This window comes from Zalophus californianus, chromosome 14 (assembly GCF_009762305.2).
Source record: "Zalophus californianus isolate mZalCal1 chromosome 14, mZalCal1.pri.v2, whole genome shotgun sequence".
Lineage (NCBI taxonomy): Eukaryota > Metazoa > Chordata > Mammalia > Carnivora > Otariidae > Zalophus > Zalophus californianus.
In genome coordinates this window covers 35,576,844-35,596,248 of record NC_045608.1, presented here as the reverse complement: position 1 = coordinate 35,596,248, position 19,405 = coordinate 35,576,844, and the positions used below count along the sequence as shown (strand labels likewise).

Here is a 19,405-nt window from a genome sequence, read left to right as displayed (position 1 = left end):
AGCAAGTAGGAGGTGCAGCTTCTCTTTTCCCAGCTCCAGACCTTTTGCTTTTCTCACCGCAGCAGGCTGCTTTTCTCAGTGTACGCCACTTGCTTTAGTGTTGTTTATTTAGCTTGAAATGTTCTCAATGTTTAGCTTTCCTAGGGAGCCTTTTTTCGTTTTAGGTGGAAGGGCCGTAATGAACACCTCTCCACTAGCCTATGTACAGATGGTCAAATAAATCCCACTGACGATGCTTAATTTGTGGGAAATGTAGGGTTGCTGGTTCCTGTGGAGAAAGTGTCGTGGCCAACCATTCTCTCTGCCTGAGTGCATCTCCCAGCGTGTCCTCTGACAGCAGGAGGGAGAAGGAGGTAGAGGAGCTCAGAAGGAAGCTAGGAAACCAAAAGTCTGCACACAGATGTATGTGTAAGTTATGTGTTTGGTTATTCAGGAGCTTAAGTTACAGTCGTTCAATTCGGGAGAAAACACAGCAGTCCTGGCAGATTAAGGTCAGTGAGCATGCCCACTGGTGCAAAATGGGGCTGTGATCACGAGTGATCTCAAGGGGTAGAGGCGGGTGGCATGCCTTGGCACAGGGTGTGTAGAGCGTGCACATTATAAATCAAAACTTATCTTTTTAATGCTCTCGTTGCTCACTGGTACTTTTTTCTCATGGCGGTTAAAACTCATCCTTGACCTACTGCTTTCCTAGGGAATGTTGCACAGGGCTCTCATGATTAGACAGAGCATTCCTCTATTCAGATGTTACCTAACAAGAAGAGCCTTGACCCAGAAATTTTACTTTGGTATATTCTGGAGGATTGTGACCATGTTAAGTGTCCCCTTCTTTCCCAAGTCAGTTCTGTCACCATTACTGTGCAAGACTGTCACCCTTCCTGAGCTGGAATGACCAAAGGGTAATCAAGCAGCTACATAAGACCTGCAAAGCCATAGGGGGATGTCTTACTGATCGAGAAATTCAAGTGGAATTCTCTTGGTTTTTAGCCGGTCTGCTGTATTTTCTAACAGATGTTAGTTGTGCTGCATGGGGCTGTCTGGGGCATCCCTGACCCTGCTTTCTCTTTCTACTTCTATCTTCATCAAAGGGCACCAAGGTAGCACAATTATTCAGTCCAGGCAGCTGGCTTTATGTGTGAAAACACAGTCAGAAAAGCAGTCGTGTCCCATTACCCCTGATGAACTTAAATATATCTGGAAATCTTCAGACATTCAGGTGAGCGGTTGAGTTCAGTTGTCCAGAGGCCTTTGCTTCTTTTTCAAACCGAACCCAGGCACGTTTCTCAGTGACGAGTGCATCGACAAAATGCTGTGGGTGTGTTCCCTGCCTGCCTGCCACCACCGGGTTTTGCTCGAGTGCTCTGAGACAATCAGACCAGGCTTAGTGCTCATCGTGAACATATTAATTATGTCCTCTGTTTCCACCGGCTTTTCAGGAGGATTTAATCACTTTGAGTTTATTGGCCTATTTTGAAAATGCCGTTCAGTTTCCTGGTGACGTGCTCACAATGTCCCCTCCACTTGTGTCCAGATAGTGTTCTCCTAAGCCCCAGTGTCCTGCAGGATGGGCGCGGGTTGGTGTGGGGGAAGGGCTGCTTTTTTTTTTTTTTTTTTTGCTCTGCTTTCTCAGTGATTTCATAAGAATTATTTTTGTTTCAAACAAAAGTCCCTGCTAGCTACTAGGGCAGGCAACATCCGATCATTTGAGAGGAGTGATTTCCTAAGGGAGATTATTGGTAGGGTCATTTGGGGTTTTATAGGTTGCAGTGTATCACCACTGATCCAGCCTTACCACCCTGTTTCTCACCTGCATAGTCTTTTAAGTTTCAAGCTCTGAAATGGTTCTGTTAAATTTGGCCCTGTGGATTCCAGGTGCTCAGTGTGGCCCGGAGCGGGGACACTGAGGCAAGATTAAACAGTTCTGAACAGCTAAAGTGTCGAGATCTTCCTCTCCTCTGCCTTTCTTTTGGAAGGGTTAAAGTGGACAGTGGTCCTGTTCTTTCCTGACATTCCACTTTCCACACCCATTCTTTATTCAGCTTGCGAAAGAGTGGCTATAATAATCTTAGGTGGTGAGATAATGTAGACCAGGGCAAAGAGAGCCCATCAGCTGCTGGGTGAACTGTCACTTGGTAAACAATGGTTAGCAGCCCCTGTGCCTTCTTATCTATAGCTGGGACTGTGCAGAGAACATTTTCATTGTCTGGAGGGAAATGAGGTGGATTATTTGTATATTACAGCAGAGGATCTTTCTGTCTGCAACTCCCAGAAGATGGAATTATTGCAACAGTAGCCAGATGACTGCTCCCCTGTCCAAATTGGGATCTATTTAAAGAAGGGTTATTAAAATATTAATGTAGAACTAGTTATTGATTTCAGGTTGCTTGAAGGAGATTAAGATTTGAATACAGCTATCGCAGTATGATCAAGAGTTTGCATCCCTTAAATTAAGATATGGTGGATTCTGTTTTTATTTTTTACTTGTGGGTGAAACTGTTTTCGTGGAAGTTTGCATTGAAACGCTTCATTTTAATCTTGGTTTACTCTAGTGCACACATGGTACCTCATTATTTCTGTAATTTGATGTATATAATAAGGCTCGATCTGTTATCTGCAGGCAAAGGGGAGTAGTTTGGGAGTTTCACACTCCTTCAAGATTTCATTTTATAAACGAAATTTGAAAAATAGATTTAATTAAAACTAAATTAGCTTTTCAGTGAGGTAATGATCTTAACAGTGAAGTACGCAGCAGACCTGATGTTAATTCTACATAAAACTGTTGATTAAGACCATCTGTACATAGGCTAGTGCAGAGGTGTTCATTACGGCCCTTTCACCTAAAATGAAAAGAGGCTCCCTAGGAAAGCTAAACATTGAGAACATTTCAAGCTAAATAAACACTAAAGCAAGCGGCATACACTGAGTTTCCTACTAGTTTCTGTGTATAAAAAAAACAACAGCAATTTTCTACTTTTACTTACTATGTCTAAAATTATATTTGCCAGAAACATTGTACGTTCTGCTTGATTTGGTTTTCTTAAACGTTTAAAAAGCAGACATTTTTAAGGTTCTCTAATACAATGTATTCTAAATTAGAGCATGCTGTCAGAAAAATTAACGTAGTGGTAGCCTGAAAACCACTATCCATCATGACCCTAATCTGAATAATTGCAGTTTTTGCTTTTCAAATGTCTGCTGCCAGCTTACATGGTTTATAATTTGCTATTCTTATAACTTCTTTTCGCTGAACCTGAAAGCTGCTTTTTTTCAAGGCTCTATGAAAAGAGTTGAAACACTGACCTTGGTCCCATCTCTGCACCAGACTAGTGTTGAAAAGCCATTTAAATGTTTAGAATCTCGATTTCATCATTTTTAAAATGGGAGTATTAATATCTTCGCTGCATATAGCAGTGTTTTTCTGAGGGCCAGTTGAGAAAATGGGTATGCTCACACATTGACAGTTGTCAAGATCTAAAAATGTTAACTTGCATTATTATGTCATACCTATGGTGGGCTTTTAAAAGCATGATTTAAGGCTTATTATTGTTTCATTTGTCTTGATTGTTGCAAATAGTTTATAGTATTTACTGGAAAGAGCACGTGGGTGTGCAGTCTAGCTTCTATTTATTAGCTGTGGAGGCTTTGGACATGCTAACCAGCGTGGGTTTGCTCTCCTTTTCTATGAAATGGGCAATATGTTCCTGGCAGGGTGAGAATAGGGTTAGTAATGAAAGTAAAGTGCTGAATCAGATATCTTCTGTTCTACAAATTTAGATAAAATATGACTTATAAAAGCAATGATTCAAATACATGCAATTATAGTCTCTGCCTAATTTTCCTTTCAGTGCAACTAATGTTGGTGATTATTTATGCCAAAAAATATGAGGTGCTTACATTTGGCCTACTGAATGATTTGGAGGTGCCGGTTCATCTAGCCCTTACACACTTTTTTCTTTTAGCTTGCGTAGTTGTTTACGCATCTATAGAGCATATCCAGCATTTGATATTTGGGTCCATGAGGGTCCTCCTGGTACAAAATCTGAAAGCTAGAGAACAGTTTTATACCCAAAAGTTGTATTTTATGTTTTCTTATGGCTTTTTTGCACTTTGAAAACTTGTTTGAGTAACAGGTAATTCCAGGCATTAATGACTTTCTAGAAGGAAAAGCTTTCTAGAAGGAAAAGCAATCACAGACAATTCCTTCCATGAACAGAATGGCCACAGTTACTATATATTTATATGTATACGTATACATGTCATGATTATTGCTTGTATCGAACTGTGTGTTAGTTATACAATGAAACAGTTACCTTTTAACTGTACTCAGACACAAGTAGAGAATAGGCTCTTTCTGAAAGACCCATCATATATACAGGTAGAACCCAAGAGAAACTTGACCTTGATTTTGAAGCTTCGGGATTAATTACCTAATCTTTACCAGAAGATTGACACCCACAAGGCCTGTGTTAAAGCTTGCAGTCTGCAGCTGGTCTCCCCCAGCATGGGGCGGGTCAGGGGCATGGCTCCCACACAGCATCACAGCCTCAGCGTAGGGATCTGGCATCAGTCTGCCAACTTACTCTTTGCTGATGTTGGCAAAGACCGTGCTGAAAGAGCTGCGTTCTCTCATTCCCTGAAGAGCCCAGCCTGTCCATCCTATTCACATATGTTCAACTGATTGGCTTCCACGCTTGGTCTGTGAACTCCCAGTCGCAGCGAATTTTCCTACTAGGAGCAAGATGTATAGGAAGAGCTCTCCATGAAGGAAAACAGGAAAGAAACAAAACTTGCTTATACTTCACAACACTTTTCAATGTTAAGATTTACCTTTTTCTTAAGACACAGTAGAACATCTTATATTTTTAATGAGGTTGTGACCGCTGCTATAGAAATTTTGTAAGAACATTCAGAAGCCGAGAAAAAAACCACTTTATATCAATTTACTACTGGGGCATGGTAAAGCTTTTCTTCTTTAACATTCCTTCCTCTTGGCAGTCCATTCAGACAGGCTCCATTTGGAGTCAAGGTCAGTTGAGTAGGCCATTCTCTTCGTTAGGGTAGTGTGGACAGATTGGGGAGAAGCTACAGGCTGTGGTTTGGGGGAATGAGATGCTACTACATCTGTGCTCCTTCCAGTGGACCACTGCATATGGTTGAGGTTGGCTGGGCAACTGTCTGTGCCAATTTGTACTTTTCCATAAAGAGTACAAAATCTGAAGGTGGAAGATTTATTTGTTACACTTAAACTTTTCCAGGTTAAATTACTCTTCAGGAGATTCCCTTCTGGTCAATTTCTTATCTACCTGAGGCTTTGATGTTGGGAAGCTGTCGTTCTTTATTATAAGTAAATCCCTGCTTTTAAGAACAAATGCAGGATTAGTGAGAGTGGAGAGAATCAGGAACAAACTGAGTAGCAGGATGAGAGCTGACAACTTAGGGTGTCCACATCGTGGAGAGTTTTTTTCCTTGACCCTCACTGTTAATTGAACAAAACAAAAAGGAATGACTGAATGTATCCTAGTCTGGAGACATTTAAACCATCGTGATCAAACTAATCAAGAAAATGCCTAGAATGCTTTTCTTAATCTTCCACCTTCCAAATTACTCCTTGTTAAAATCTTTTGTAATACTTCAATGGGGTTTATGTCTCGCATATTGCAGCTACATCTGTGGGTTTGGGAAGAATTCTTTGTAATTAGGTTACAAGACTGGAACAAAACAAAGGTGCATTTGTGTTTGATTTTGGTTGTCTTTACAATTTGGTCTTTGTTGGGATTGACCAATGTTCGTGTGTGTTCATCCCACCAATGCTTATTGAGGGCCTGCTGTGTGGCTCACACCACTCTGGGCGCTGTGAGTGCAGGGGAGCTGCCACTCACATTTCAGTATGGGTGACAGACAAGAATAGGAAGAAGCACAAATAACTAGTAGCTGGTGATAAAGAGGTGGGAAGAAAACAGAGCAGGGCAGGAAGAATTAGAGACGGTGGGGTTGGGGGGATGGGTGGTCAGGGAAGGTGCTGTGTGTCTGCCTTCCAGATGATGTGACAATGAACTCTGTAAAAGTTGGAGAGGAACATTTTAAGGAGAGGGTAGAACAGGTGGGAAGGCCTTCAGCAATCCAGATCCCGTGAGACCAGCAGTATGGCAGGGAAGAAGGGGCTAGCTCATAGGCCCTGGGGAAGACTTTGAAGAATTTTCTCAGGGCATCGGGAAGCCCCTGGAAGGTCTGAGGGGCGTGGTCTGAGTTCCATAGTAAAGGATAACTCTGGGTGGAGAACTGGCTAAAGGGGAAGCAGGGAAGCCCCACACAACTTGCCTGTGTGTGCCCCTGCTCCCTCGGGACAGATGAAGGCGGGGACTAGCTGTGGTGTGCAGCCACTGGGGAGAGAGTGCCCCACATGTATGTTGCTCTTGGGCTGACAGCACTGGTTTGGATGTGGAATGGGAGGGGAGAAGGGGGAGCAAGGACAATTCCTGGGTTTTTCCTGTACCCACAGTCTCTTCATGCTGATGCCAGAGTAAAGTGGAGATGGGAAATGAAGGCCAAGTGAATGGAAAAAAACCAAACCCAATGTGGATTTGAGATAATGCAAAAGTTATATCTTTGGAATCGTGAGTCACATAGTCAGTGCTGAGACTTGTATGGTGGAACCGAGTTTTAGGGACATTTGCAGGTGTGTCATAATTCCAGGGCGGTTCAGTTATGATCCCATTAAAGTTTATGTCCTTCGAAGGCAGGGCTCTGTGCAACTCCTCTTTGTCCCGAGACTGTGCCCTGGAGATAAGGTTTAGGTCAGTGTTTGGTTTGAATCTAAAGGTTTAGTTATCTGCAGAGCTGATTTTATTTGTGATTCTGAGTATGTAAGAAAATATTGGGAATAGAATAAATGCTGGCAGGCTGTAGTGAATAATCCCTCCTGGTATTGAGTTTCTGGATCCATGAGATTTGAACAGACATCTGAGGATATTGTCTCGTGTGTCCCTTTCCAGAGGTCCCTGTGTCCTCTGACACAGGTGTGCCCATCAGCCGCAGGGTAAGTGCACAGGTGGTTAACGTCCAGTATTGCAGAGCTGGGGTGGACCCATCCTTGTCCCAGCGGACCTGGCTTATAAGTCTGCTCCATCTGGCTTGTGTAGGATGAACTGGATGAACTCCGCGCTGAAATGGAGGAGATGAGAGACAGTTACTTAGAGGAAGATGTTTACCAGCTGCAGGAGCTTCGGCGAGAGCTGGACCGCGCTCATAAAAACTGCCGAATCCTGCAGTACCGCCTCAGGAAAGCCGAGCAGAAGAGCCTGAAAGTGGCTGAGACTGGTCAGGTAGATGGCGAGCTCATCCGGAGTCTGGAACAGGACTTAAAGGTGAGTGAGCAGGACTGATGGAGTGCTCATTCCCAGAAGGGGCCGCAGGGGGCAGGATTGCAGGGCTGAGGCCCGCAGCTTTCGGACCCACCTACCCACGGTCCTGCCATTCTAGTAGTAGTTCTCTCTTTCTCAACTGATTTCAGCATACACGTTCTTCATTCACCTTATGGTGTATAGGTTATGTGTAGTCATATGGCTTTGACAGCCCAAGATTTAAACCTGTCGTATGAACTGGAATCTTAAAACCTAAGGAAAAGAAAAGAAATCGTAGTAAGGGATCTACAATTTAAAAAAAGAGAATTGGGGCACCTGGGTGGCTCAGTCAGTTAAGCGTCTGTCTTCGGCTCAGGTCATGATCTCAGGGTCCTGGGATCAAGTCCTGCAAAGGGCTCCTTGCTCAGTGGGGAGCCTGCTTCTCCCTCTGCCTCTGTGCCTGCCCCTGCTCATGCTCTGCCTCTCTTGCTCTCTATCTCAAATAAATAAAATCTTTAAAAAAATAAATTAAAAAAAGATATCTGCCACTTGGTCTGACAGTTGGGTAGAATTGTACAGAAACGTCTTCTAAAGATCTGGAATATTTTTAAAAATCTATTGATTATCAATTCAATGATAGTCAAAGACCACTCATAAAGGTTGACTATAATCACTTAATGTTTTTATTGTTACTTAAGTTTCTAGAATGCAGAACACCTGAAATGACCATAACCCAAGGATGGTGTTTTGATTTAACTGAAGGAGAAATAGGATCATAACTGACTGTCTGAAGCTAAATGTCTAAGGTGTTTTTGAAAACCATTGGCAGAGGTGGGAATGAGGTGAAGGAATTCCAGACATCATACCATTTGATCTCTCCATGGGTAGCATGGCTTCTCTCATGCCCTGATCATCAAATCATTTATCAAAAGATGAATTATGCATAAAGTCCTTATTATGGGAGTACTTATGAAATCTCATTTCGCCTTTCATTATGATAACAGGGAAAGAATCTTTGTAATTCTATCAAATCTATAAACCGCTAACAAAATGTCATTCAGTGGGATGTAAGGGTGATTTATATTTCTCTTGCAAAATCTCTTTTCTTGTTTCCCTTTAGAAGGTAAAAACGTTTAACTGCTTTTAACATTCAGATATTTTACCACAGTAGACAATTTAAAACTTGACCACCTAATTTACAGGATTATCTTGTTTTTTTTTTTTTTTTTTTTTTGCGGGTAGTTTTAGTATTGCCTTAGGGAACAGAAATGTTTATTGATTGATTAGTAGTTATTGTTATTATTTCTAATTTATCATTAAAGCATGTGTGCGTGAGCAGAATTGGCATTCTTGGTGATACTCTATAACGAGGTAGAGCTATCCGCAGTAGCCTTTTAATCCAGATAAAGGTCATATCCTCGCTCATAATGTGGATTTCATGTATGAAACTGATACCTCCTCCTTTAAAGATAGGCTTGTTAATATTGCCAGGGTCTTTGCCCTTTACTGTGATATCCTATCACTTAATGATTCTGCCTCTGAAGTTGTTTGAATGTGCCCTGAGCACACAGAAAGCTTTACGTCCTGATGACTATCTCTGTTGGTTGATACAGGTAGCCAAAGATGTGTCTGTCAGATTGCATCATGAACTTGAAACTGTGGAGGAAAAGCGTGCTAAAGCTGAGGATGAAAACGAAAGTCTCCGACAGCAGATGATTGAAGTGGAAATATCCAAACAAGCCCTCCAGAATGAGCTGGAGAGACTGAAAGAGGTAATCCCAAGATATATGCAGATTTCTTTCTTGGGTTTAATTGTTAGGGGCTTGGGACTCCAAGTGTCCCATTTGGTGAACTATGGTTTATTTGTAGGGCCCAGAAAGTAAGAATGGTTTTTACATTTTTCGTAGCATTATAAAACAACAACAACCACACAAAAATAAACCTAAAAAAGCAAAGAAGACTATGTGACAATGAGTATATGTTGCTTGCAAAGCCTAAAATATTTGCTGTCTGACCCTCTACAGAAAAGGCTTGGTGAACCGTGATCTAAAACTACTTTTTTATCATTTCCATTCAGATGAGCTGGCCATTAATTCCTTTTATGGGTCGAAGTGGAGAATATTATTACTAGAATACAAAATTAAGCAGTAGCTTTTTCCTTGAGTCTCCTGTTCCTATGAGCTGGAAAATGTGTTATGGTTGTCTATTAAAGCTGTGTAAACAAATAATAAGCCACCTATATCTATAATTCAGGTACCATGGTTTAAATATAGGGCTTTTCTTTTTATTTGAGGGAGTGAATGTATTCTAGCAAAGCGGTCTAGAAAATGAATATATATATATATATATATGTAAATATATATATATATATTCCCCTTTGCATACAGTAACGCAAAAGCTGTTTTGTTGTTGACTTCCGTTATAAGATTAAAGCTGTATATTTTCTTGGAAAATATCCTGCATATTGATGGAGTTAAAAGCTATTGGTTAGGCCTTTACGGTGATGGCTAAAGCCAGCATTATTACCTGCTAACGGCCTCACTTAGTGCATTTTCCCTTTGGCCAAGTTTCCCGATTCACCCAGTTACTCCTCATCCATCCAGCCATGCGCCTGCCCACACTTAATTCAGGCTCTGTACCATGCACTGGGGATGCAGATGTGCACATGGCAGCACAGGCTCTGCTCCCAAGTTGTTTACAACTCCATTTGACACATGGCTGGCAAAACAAATAAATCACAGCAAAGGAGCTGGTGTCGCTACCTCTGTTTCCACCCCTGCCCCCTCACAGCCACTCAGATGCCCTGATGTTCTTGAGGTTGGGGGGCTCTGACATTCTTTTTCCAGAGATCCACAGCCCTGGGACTCAGTCCCTCGCCTTCAGGTCCCTGCTGACATCTCACCTCAGCCACCTGGCCCCCCCACTTACACATTCAAGTTGTCCCTGCCTCCACCCTGGCCATCCCTGTCTACCTTCCCGTCTGACACACTATGGATTTTGGTGAATTACTTGTATATTGTCAGCACTTGTCTGAAATTGCCACGGGTTTTATTTCTTTGTCGCCTTCACTAATGTGCCTCTAGGACCTGAGCTCTGTGGGAAGAGGGTGTGTCTGTGTAGTTCACTGTGGGGTCTCGGTGCCTAGAACAGTGCCTGGCACTTAGGCGTCGTCAGGGACGTGCAGGGTGAGGGAGTGAATGAAGGGCGAGAATGTGGAGCTGTGGTGACCACAGCTTGCCTGGGGACTTGGTGAGCTTCACAGCATGTTCTTTCATCGTGGGTAACCCTTGCTCCTTAACTTACGTGTGTACTTACCCCGGGGACTGGGGGCGGTTTCTCCTGTCCTTATGGGTCTCTTTCCTCTGCATTTGGAGATGCTAGTTTTTTACTTCCTTCTTTCTCCTTTGATCTAAGTTTGCTAGAAAGTTTGCCATAATGGTTTCTTTTCTCAGAATTTCCAGTTTGAGCCTGACCTTGAGGGTACAGAAAACATCTTAGGAGTATATTTTGTAAATGTTATATGTGTATATGCCTACATATAGATATTTAAATTATATATACACATAAGTAAATAAATATATTCAAAGCAAACAAAGTTCGTCTTGCCCCCGTGGAACTGGATTTGTGTAGGACTTGGCATCAGGTCACAAATAGCTCCTCAGGGAGGGAAATGATTACTGACATTCAATGCCAGGTAGAGGTGAGGCAAGGATCTTCAGAGAATTGTGATGTTGGCTGAGGTTGGATGTACACAGAGAAGGTGGCAGGGTCAGGCTCTCCCTGCCTTTATGGGTTAGAATCACTCACAGGGATTACTCAGCTGGGCTGCAGTCAGTATTTTACCTGGAGAGTTGCAGTCAGACTAGGGGGGGCTACATATTTGCACCAAACTTCATGATTCTAAATGAATCATAAAACTGACAGGAGTCTGCGGAAGGTAGATACTTTGGACTGTACTGGAAGCAGAGAACGATGGAACCAGGCGATCCAAGGTTCAGAGGTGGTAGAGGAGATACTTATTGGTAAGTGCCGGCTGTGGGCTCCGTGAATGGATTCTTTTTACCGAAGCCAGAACAGAACGTGCTATGAGCTTTGCTCTAGGGTGAGGATAATATTTGCTCTATCTTGAGTCTGGCTCGTTATTGTTCACCTCTGAAGTTTTGTAATCGGATGAGTCACATTCCGGAAAAGGCAAGGAGAGTTCATGCGTCGCATGTGTCTCTGAATGACACAAGTAGTTGCAGAAGACTGTGGCCCCCTGAGCCTTGGAGGACAGTAAAACAGCGCATCTCCGTGCCTCCTCAGCCCTGTAGCTGCCTGGTGGCTTCTCTCCAGAGCTGCAGACTCTGCAGCTGCCTGGTGGACTTCTCCAAGATGGATTTCCCGTAGCACTTCAAACTCAGAGAGTCCAGAAACAGACTTGTCACCCTTGGCCCTACCTGAATCTTCTCTGTCTTTCCTATTTGTTTTCACGATGCTACGGATGCTAGTCCCTCAGGCTCGAGCAATGGTGGTTACCCTGACCTCTCTTACTGCTCATACTGAGATTGCCTTCAGATTCTGGTCTTCTGCTTTTGCAGTCTTAGGAATTTTCTTTTTTTAAAGATTATTTATTTATTTATTTGAAAGAGAGAGAGCAGAGCAAGAGAGAGAACACAAGTCAGGGGGAGGGTCACAGGAAGAAACAGGCTCCCCACTGAATATGGAGCCCCATGCCGGGCTGGATCCCAGGACCCTGAAATCATGACCTAAGCCAAAGGCAGACGCTTAACCAACTGAGCCTCCTAGGCGCCTCTGAAAACATGATTTTTTTTTAACATTTTTAAATTTAAATTCAATTAACTAACATATAATATATTATTGGTTTCAGAGGTACAGTTCTGTGATTCATCAGTCTTATATAATACCCAATGCTCATTCCATCACATGCCCTCCTTAATGCCCATCACCCAGTTACTCCATCCCCCCATCCCCCTCCCTTCCAGCAACCCTCAGTTTGTTTCCTATGATTAAGAGTCTCTTATGGTTTGTCTCCCTCTCTGATTTCATCTTGTTTTATTTTTTCCTCCCTTCCCCTATGATCCTCTGCTTTGTTTCTTAAATTCCACACATATCAGTGAGATCATATGATAATTGCCTTTCTTTGATTGACTTATTTCGCTTAGCATCATATGCTTTAGTTCCATCCACATTGATGCAAATGGCAAGATTCCATTTTTCTCTCTCACTGATACATGTTGTACCATGGATGGACCACGAAAATAGACCAAGGAAAAGAAGCTGGACATACAGCACAATTCCATTTACCAGAAGTATTCAGAATAGGTAAATCCACAGACAGAAAACAGATGAGTGGTTTCCAGGAGCTGGGGAGAAGAGAGGACTGCTTAATGGGTATGGGGTCTGCTTCTGGAGTGATGAAAAGGTTTTAAACCAGATAGAGGTGATGGCTGCACAACCCTGTGAATGTACTAAATGCCTCTGTGTTGCACACTTTAAGATGGTCAGTTTTCACCTCAAATAAACATTTTTAGATTCTCTCTTCTACCCGTACTTTGACCACTCTTCTCTCAAGTGAATATTTGAGAGCTGACTCTATGCCGTCAACCCATTAAAGACATATGCTACTTCTGGTCCTTCCCTTCTCTGTTTTATCTTCGACACTCCCCCAACGCTGACAATGGGACTCTCTGCTTAAACACATGAACTTGCCCTGGCTCCCAGTTGTCTAACTCTCTAGCGTGACATAGAGGACCCTTCCTGCCGGGGACCATCCCTGTCTCCCAGCTGGGTTCCCCACCCCACCGCTGCAGACCCTGGAGTGAAATAAAAGGCAGCAGAGCAAGATGAGAAGAATCCGTGCCCTCTGGTCCCGATTGAACCGAGTGGGTCTTAGAAAGTCACTGTCTCTGTTGATAGATAAGACGATTGAAGAGGGTTGGCAATATGAAACTATCTGGAATTACCCCTCCTGGCTAGCCAGCTTGCCTGCCTGCTTCCTTGTGCCTATTCGCATCATGGTCCTTGCACCCAACACCTGTACACCCTGCCATTCATGCAAGCTCAAAATGTTTTTGCCTTTTGAGGGGTATATTTCTTCTAGTACTCAACTCTATGACGAAATATCTCGACAGGTTGAAAATGGTTAATCTTAGCTTAGTTTCAGCTTCTTAAAGATTGCTTCCACTGAGGAGTTTTTCATTCTACCCAAATTTTTGAGTACTTATACATGTTAGACACAATAATAACTGACCAAGTTAGTTGGCACTTGCAAGGGACAGAGACATGTTCCAGATCATTCCAGGGAACTGGGCTTTTTTTTCTTTTTTTCTATGTGTAATTGACACATAACATATTAGTTTCAGGTGTAATGGTTCAATATTTGTATATATTGCAAAATGATCACTACAATAACTGGTTAACATTCCTTGTTAAACACATGGGTCCAAAAATTTTTTTTCTTGTGATGAGAACTTCTAAGATCTACTCTCTTAGTGACTTTCAAAATATGCACTACAGTATTGTTAACTATGGTCATTAGGCTATACATTACATCCCAGGACTTACTTATTTTATTATAACTGGAAATTTGTATCCTTTGATTGCCCTTACCCCCTTGTACCCATCCACCCTACTAGGGATTGTTGAATGAAGCCACAGGGAACCAATTAGCAGCCAGATAGCTCTTGTGGGCCATCTTTCAGCACCGTTCAGGATGTGATATTGATTCTCTGGGTTTGGTTGAGACTTCTGTGGCTAGTAAATGGTTCAGATTTTGTAAATATTTCCTGAGTGCTTGAGAGGAAAGCATATGCTCCAGTTTTGGGGTGAAGACTTTAAATCCATTAGATTGAAGACTTTCAAACTTTAACTCACAGCAAGCAGTACATTTTGTATCATCACTCGAAATACAAACATAAAGGTTTCACAGAATAATGCCTATCTTTGCCATATGGGACGCATTTTGATATTTTCAATTCTGTTCAGTTCTGTTTATTTATTTATTTTTAAAGATTTTATTTATTTATTTTTTTTGACAGAGAGCGACACAGCGAGAGAGGGAACACAAGCAGGGGGAGTGGGAGAGGGAGAACAGGCTTCCCACTGAGCAGGGAGCCCGATGCAGGGCTCAATCCCAGGATCCTGGGATCATGACCTGAGCCGAAAGCAGATGCTTAACGACTGAGCCACCCAGGCGCCCCCAGTTCTGTTTTTTTAAATGGTAGTTATATGTTTGATTTACAGTCCATTGGTAGATTGCTGCAATTTGGAAAAAGATTTTTTAGATCATTTGTTAATTGTGTTGTTCAAATTTTTAAAATCCTTTATAGTTTTGTTTTGTCTCCTAAATATATCTGTTTTGGATAAAGGTATGTTAAAATCACCTGTTATAATTTTGTATTTGTATTCTCTTGTAATCTGTCAAATTTTGCTTATATATTTTGAATATAAATGCATACAGATTTAGAACTGCTTTTTAGAACTGTTTTTTGGTGATGAATTGTTCCCTTTATCATTTGATAATGACCTCTTTATTCTAACGTATTTTTTTTTTTTTAATTTGCCTGGTATAGCTTTTCTGTGCTTCCATTAGTTTTCATTTTTCTGTGTCATTATATTTTAGGTGTATTTCTTGTGACTGGTCTATAGCTATCTTTTTAAAAATGGAATCTGATAATACCTTTTTTAAAAAAAACTTGTGAATTTAACCCATTTACATTTATTATGGTTATTGATGTGTTTGAATTTATTTCTGTCACTGTATTTTATGTTTGTAAACTCCATGCCTTTTCTTCATTTCTTTTTTGTATTATTTTACGTTGATTTCTCTTTGAATTTTCAATTCTCATATTCTTTTGCTTCGTTAGGAATTTCTATTACTGTTTTAAAAATTACTCTTATTTAACATGCCTGTTTGACTTAATATCTAAAACTAATCATTATCCCCATTCTTCTCCTTAGTAATATAAGCATCTTAGAAAGCTTCAACTCCAATCAGCTCCAATCATTATGTAGTATCATTTTAGTTTTATCTTTTTAAAACCATCCTCCCCCCAAAAGTTGGCTAATTTAACAGTTAATGCTTATTTAGATTCATTTACATATTTTCTAATGTTATCATTGCTTTTTAGTGTTACTCCTTCCAAGTTCAGTTTTCTTCTTCCTGATCTATTAACATATCCTTGAGTGTTTTCTTTCAGTAAATGGTATTCTAAAAATTCTGTTATGTCATCCTCAGTCTTGAAAGATATTTAGTTGGGCATGGGATCCTAACACTTCAAAGATAATATTTTTTATTATCTTCTGGTTCTATTTTGCTATCAAGAGGTCTGCTGTCAGATAATTCTCATTTTTGTAGATGATCTGTCTTTACTTCCTGGTTACTTTTATGCTTTTCTTTTTGTGTTTGGTATTCTATAGTTTCAACCAGATGTATCTAGATTTATTTTTATATTTTAGGCAACATTAATTGTCAATCTGTTTATGTCTTTCATGACATCTGGAAAATTCTCACTCTTTGAATAATGTTCAGTAGTGAAATTATGTCTTTAAATAGTGTTTCTTCCCCCATTTTCTGTATCATTTCTTGAATTCCTATTAGTCTTATGTAGGAACTTCTGTTGGCCATTCTTATTCCAGCCACCATCTCGTTTAATTGTCCTTCTTTTTTAAATCTTCTTATCTCTCTGTGCTATATGTATTTTTTAAAGATTTATTTATTTATTTTACAGAGACAGAGAGAGAGCACGTGCACGTGCAAGCATGCTTGTGCACATGAGGGAGTGGGGTGCAGGCAGAGGGAGAAATTTCAAGCAGACCTCCCACTGAGCAGAGTCCAAGATAGGGCTCAATCCCAGGCTATGAGATCATGACCTGAGCAGAAACCAAGAGTTGGATATTCAACTGACTGAGCCACCCAGGTACCCCACTGGGCTTTATTTTGAATAATTACTTCATTTCTTGTCCAAGTTATGAATTCTCTTCTTTACAAAAGAATTACTGTTTTATTCATCCACTAAGTTTTCATTTCAATGAAATGAATTTTTAAAAATTTGCTTGTTCTGTTTCATAAGTTTCTTTTTTCCTTATGATATTTCTTCCTCAAATTTTGAAACATTTAAAAATCACAGCCTCTTTCAGTTTGTTCCATTTTCTTGAGTTCTTAGGTGTTACCAATCCCTCTATTTTTCAGATCTGCTGTCTCTCACCTAAGGTGGACTTTTTTTATGAGCTCGCAGAACTCATTTCTTAGTGGGAATTCCATGAAGTTTTGTAGAAATGTCCTTTTAGCGAGATTTTGCGTTGGTCTTTTCCAAATGCTTCAATAGTATTATTGGTCCAAATAAATACACTTGTTAATTTTGGGCTTGTGGAGTTGTGTGCCAAAGGGTGTGTGTCAATGGGATATCAAACTTGTATGTGGCATACATCTAAATATTTTTATACTTCAAGGGAGATTTTTTTTTTTGGTCATCACCCAGTATCCTGAGCAGAAGGTTATTACTCTCCCCCTTTCCAGGTGATTTTTAGTTTACTTTCAATGCATCCCTTCAGTGGGTTGTCTGGGTGCATTTATCGAAGATTCTTCTCATGCTCCTGGCTAGAGTGCCTATTTCTGGGTAAGAGAACTTCTACCAGTTCCTGCTGCTCTCTACCCCCTTAATCCTGTGCATTTCTGATACTAGGGAATTTTCCTTTTGTGAATGTGTCAGTCAGCTGTGTATAAATTTCTGCTTTTTATGTTTTCTTTAGCATTTCTAGCTGTTGGGGGAAGGCGCAAGATAGCTCAGTGTGCTGTGTTGCTAAAACAGGATGTAACCCTTCAGAGTTCAGCGGAAGCTTTCCAGTAGCGCTCTGGAGTGCCATGAGTAACCCCGGTGGTCTTCCATTTCATGACTCAGCACTTATGTCCCCGCCTCTCTCTGTTCATTTCCCTCTACCCTGCTACGCACCAGTTCCCATTTGCCGCAGGGCTTTTTTTGAACTCATGGATTCTGTTACATCATGGCTTCTACTTGCCTATATTCTCTGTAGGTATTTGCTAGAGACTGAATGTTTATATCCCCAGCCCCCTGCCAATTCATTTGTTAAGTCCTAGTTCCCACTAGGATGGAATGAGGTGGTGGATCCTTTGGGAAGTGATTGGATTATGAAGATGGAGCCCTTGTGGATGGGATTAGTGCCCTTTTCAAAGAGAGCCCAGAGCTCCCTTGCCCCTTCCACCAGGTGAGGACACAGTGAAAAGATGGCCCTCGATGAACCAGGAAGTGGCTTCTCACTAGACACCCAATCTGCCAGCACTGTGATCTTAGGTTTCCCAGCCTTCAGAACTGTGGGAAATAAATGTTTGTCCTTGAAGTCACCCAGTCCATAGTATTTGTGTTCTAGCAGCCTGAACAGACTAAGATAGTCTTTCTGCTTTTTTCTCAACCAGTGGGTAAGGACTTTTCTCTCTGTCATTCACTGCATTCAAACTCTCAGAAGGCCATAAAGTCTGGAAGCATAGGTGTATAAACATAATAAATGATTTATTGCTATTACGCTATCGTTTAATAAAACATTATCTGTGTTTCCAGACTTCATGGTCCTCCTTATAAGAAGAAGATATGCTTGAGTGAGCCAGTGTAAAGCATCTTTGGGCAGAGGCCCCATGCCAGGGCATCTCCTTGGACCCTGACCAGGTTGTTGGCAGCTGCTGTGCAGTCAGTCAGGGCCTTGTTTCTGGTCCAGTCAGTGGTGGACTGCCGGCTGGCAGGGCCTGCAGAATACAGGCAGGCATTCTTTGTGTTAGCTTGGCAGGCTCTCCAAGATACCTCGGGAGGAATAAGTAGCATCTGGTTCCATTTGCTGGTCTCATGAGTTAGGGGGGCAGGGTGACTCTAACTAGAGAACAGGAAGTGGAGAGAAATGCAGTACCCTGAATGATATCCCAGTTAGCTGGCCTGCTGAGTTAATAATGAGGTGAAATGGGATGAGAGTGGGAGCAGGAAGAATCAGGGTGTCTGGTTAAGTCTTCTTCCCAAGCACTAAAACACAAGTAGAGTCTGGTGTGTGTGTGTGTGCGCGCGTGCGCACACGTATGTATCTGTGTCTGCACAGGAGTCTGGAGGGAAATGGCCTTTTGTAGGTTCTCATCAGACCAGGAGACAGGGATAGGATTAGAGTAGAGCCCCCTCAACTCCAATTGAAGGGGAATAAATACCAGGCCGGAAAATCCAGATATCACAGGCTGGGGAGGATTAGTAAGAGGGCAGCAACTGTAGGAAGATTTGGCATAAATAATTTTGAATGCTTAAGCTGTAAATGGAACAGTTTGGGCGTCTGGGAAGAAAGGGGATGTGTGTTCAGTTAAACAATGATAAATAGTACTAATGGCTAATTTCACGCTGTTATCAGGAAGGCACAGGAGAGCCGATCACAATCTGTTCTGGTCACTCAGAACGGGTGCCCTTGGAGCGATTTCTTGTCAAAATCAAGACAGAATCATACAAAGGTCTTCTAGAAGGCTAGTAAAAGTCCTGTGACCCACTTCACAGTGGTCCGCATGCTGTCTTCCATGGGCACTGTCTCGTGCACTATCTGGGCAGGCACATTTACTTCCTCGCGGTGAGCTGTGGTGGAGGCTCCAAGACAGATGTGGGGCTTGCCCAGGTTCGAGTTTCTGAAATGCTTTTGTGTCTTGGGTTATGCTATTTTGTTAAGTTTTGTTGTCAAAGGGCTATATTACTTCCACATAGTGTGGCTCTTATATTGCAAAAGAAAGAAAATGGTGGTGAGGACACAGGCAGGACTTCGGAGGGAGTAACTGAGTTTGGCGGCTCTCCTGGGATCTGGCATGCATGGCCAGACCCAGGCCTGGGGACCTCAGGCTGACTGAGCGTCAGAGCCAGAAGAATCCTGGCGATGAGTTAGCCAACCTCCCCATTACCTACAGGAGGAAATCAAGGTCTGGGTAGATTGTGAATGGCGGCTACCCCGGGTCTCCTGACTCCCAGAAACCCTCCTCCACTCCTTTCCTTAGGACCTTAACTCTAGCCCCACCTCCTCCCTTCTCTGTAGGCCCA

General features: G+C 41.9%; 1 protein-coding gene across 10 annotated transcripts in view; it reads left to right on the top strand.

The window, feature by feature from the left end:
- MTCL1 (microtubule crosslinking factor 1) overlaps nucleotides 1–19,405 on the top strand; it is a 120,063-nt gene that overhangs the window by 3,074 nt on the left and 97,584 nt on the right. For all 10 annotated transcript variants that reach the window (XM_027576622.2, XM_027576617.2, XM_027576618.2 and 7 more), the window contains exons 2-3: nucleotides 7,140–7,364; nucleotides 8,954–9,112. In XM_027576622.2, coding sequence (XP_027432423.1) covers nucleotides 7,140–7,364; nucleotides 8,954–9,112 — 384 coding nt within the window. The remainder of the gene's footprint in view (nucleotides 1–7,139; nucleotides 7,365–8,953; nucleotides 9,113–19,405) is intronic.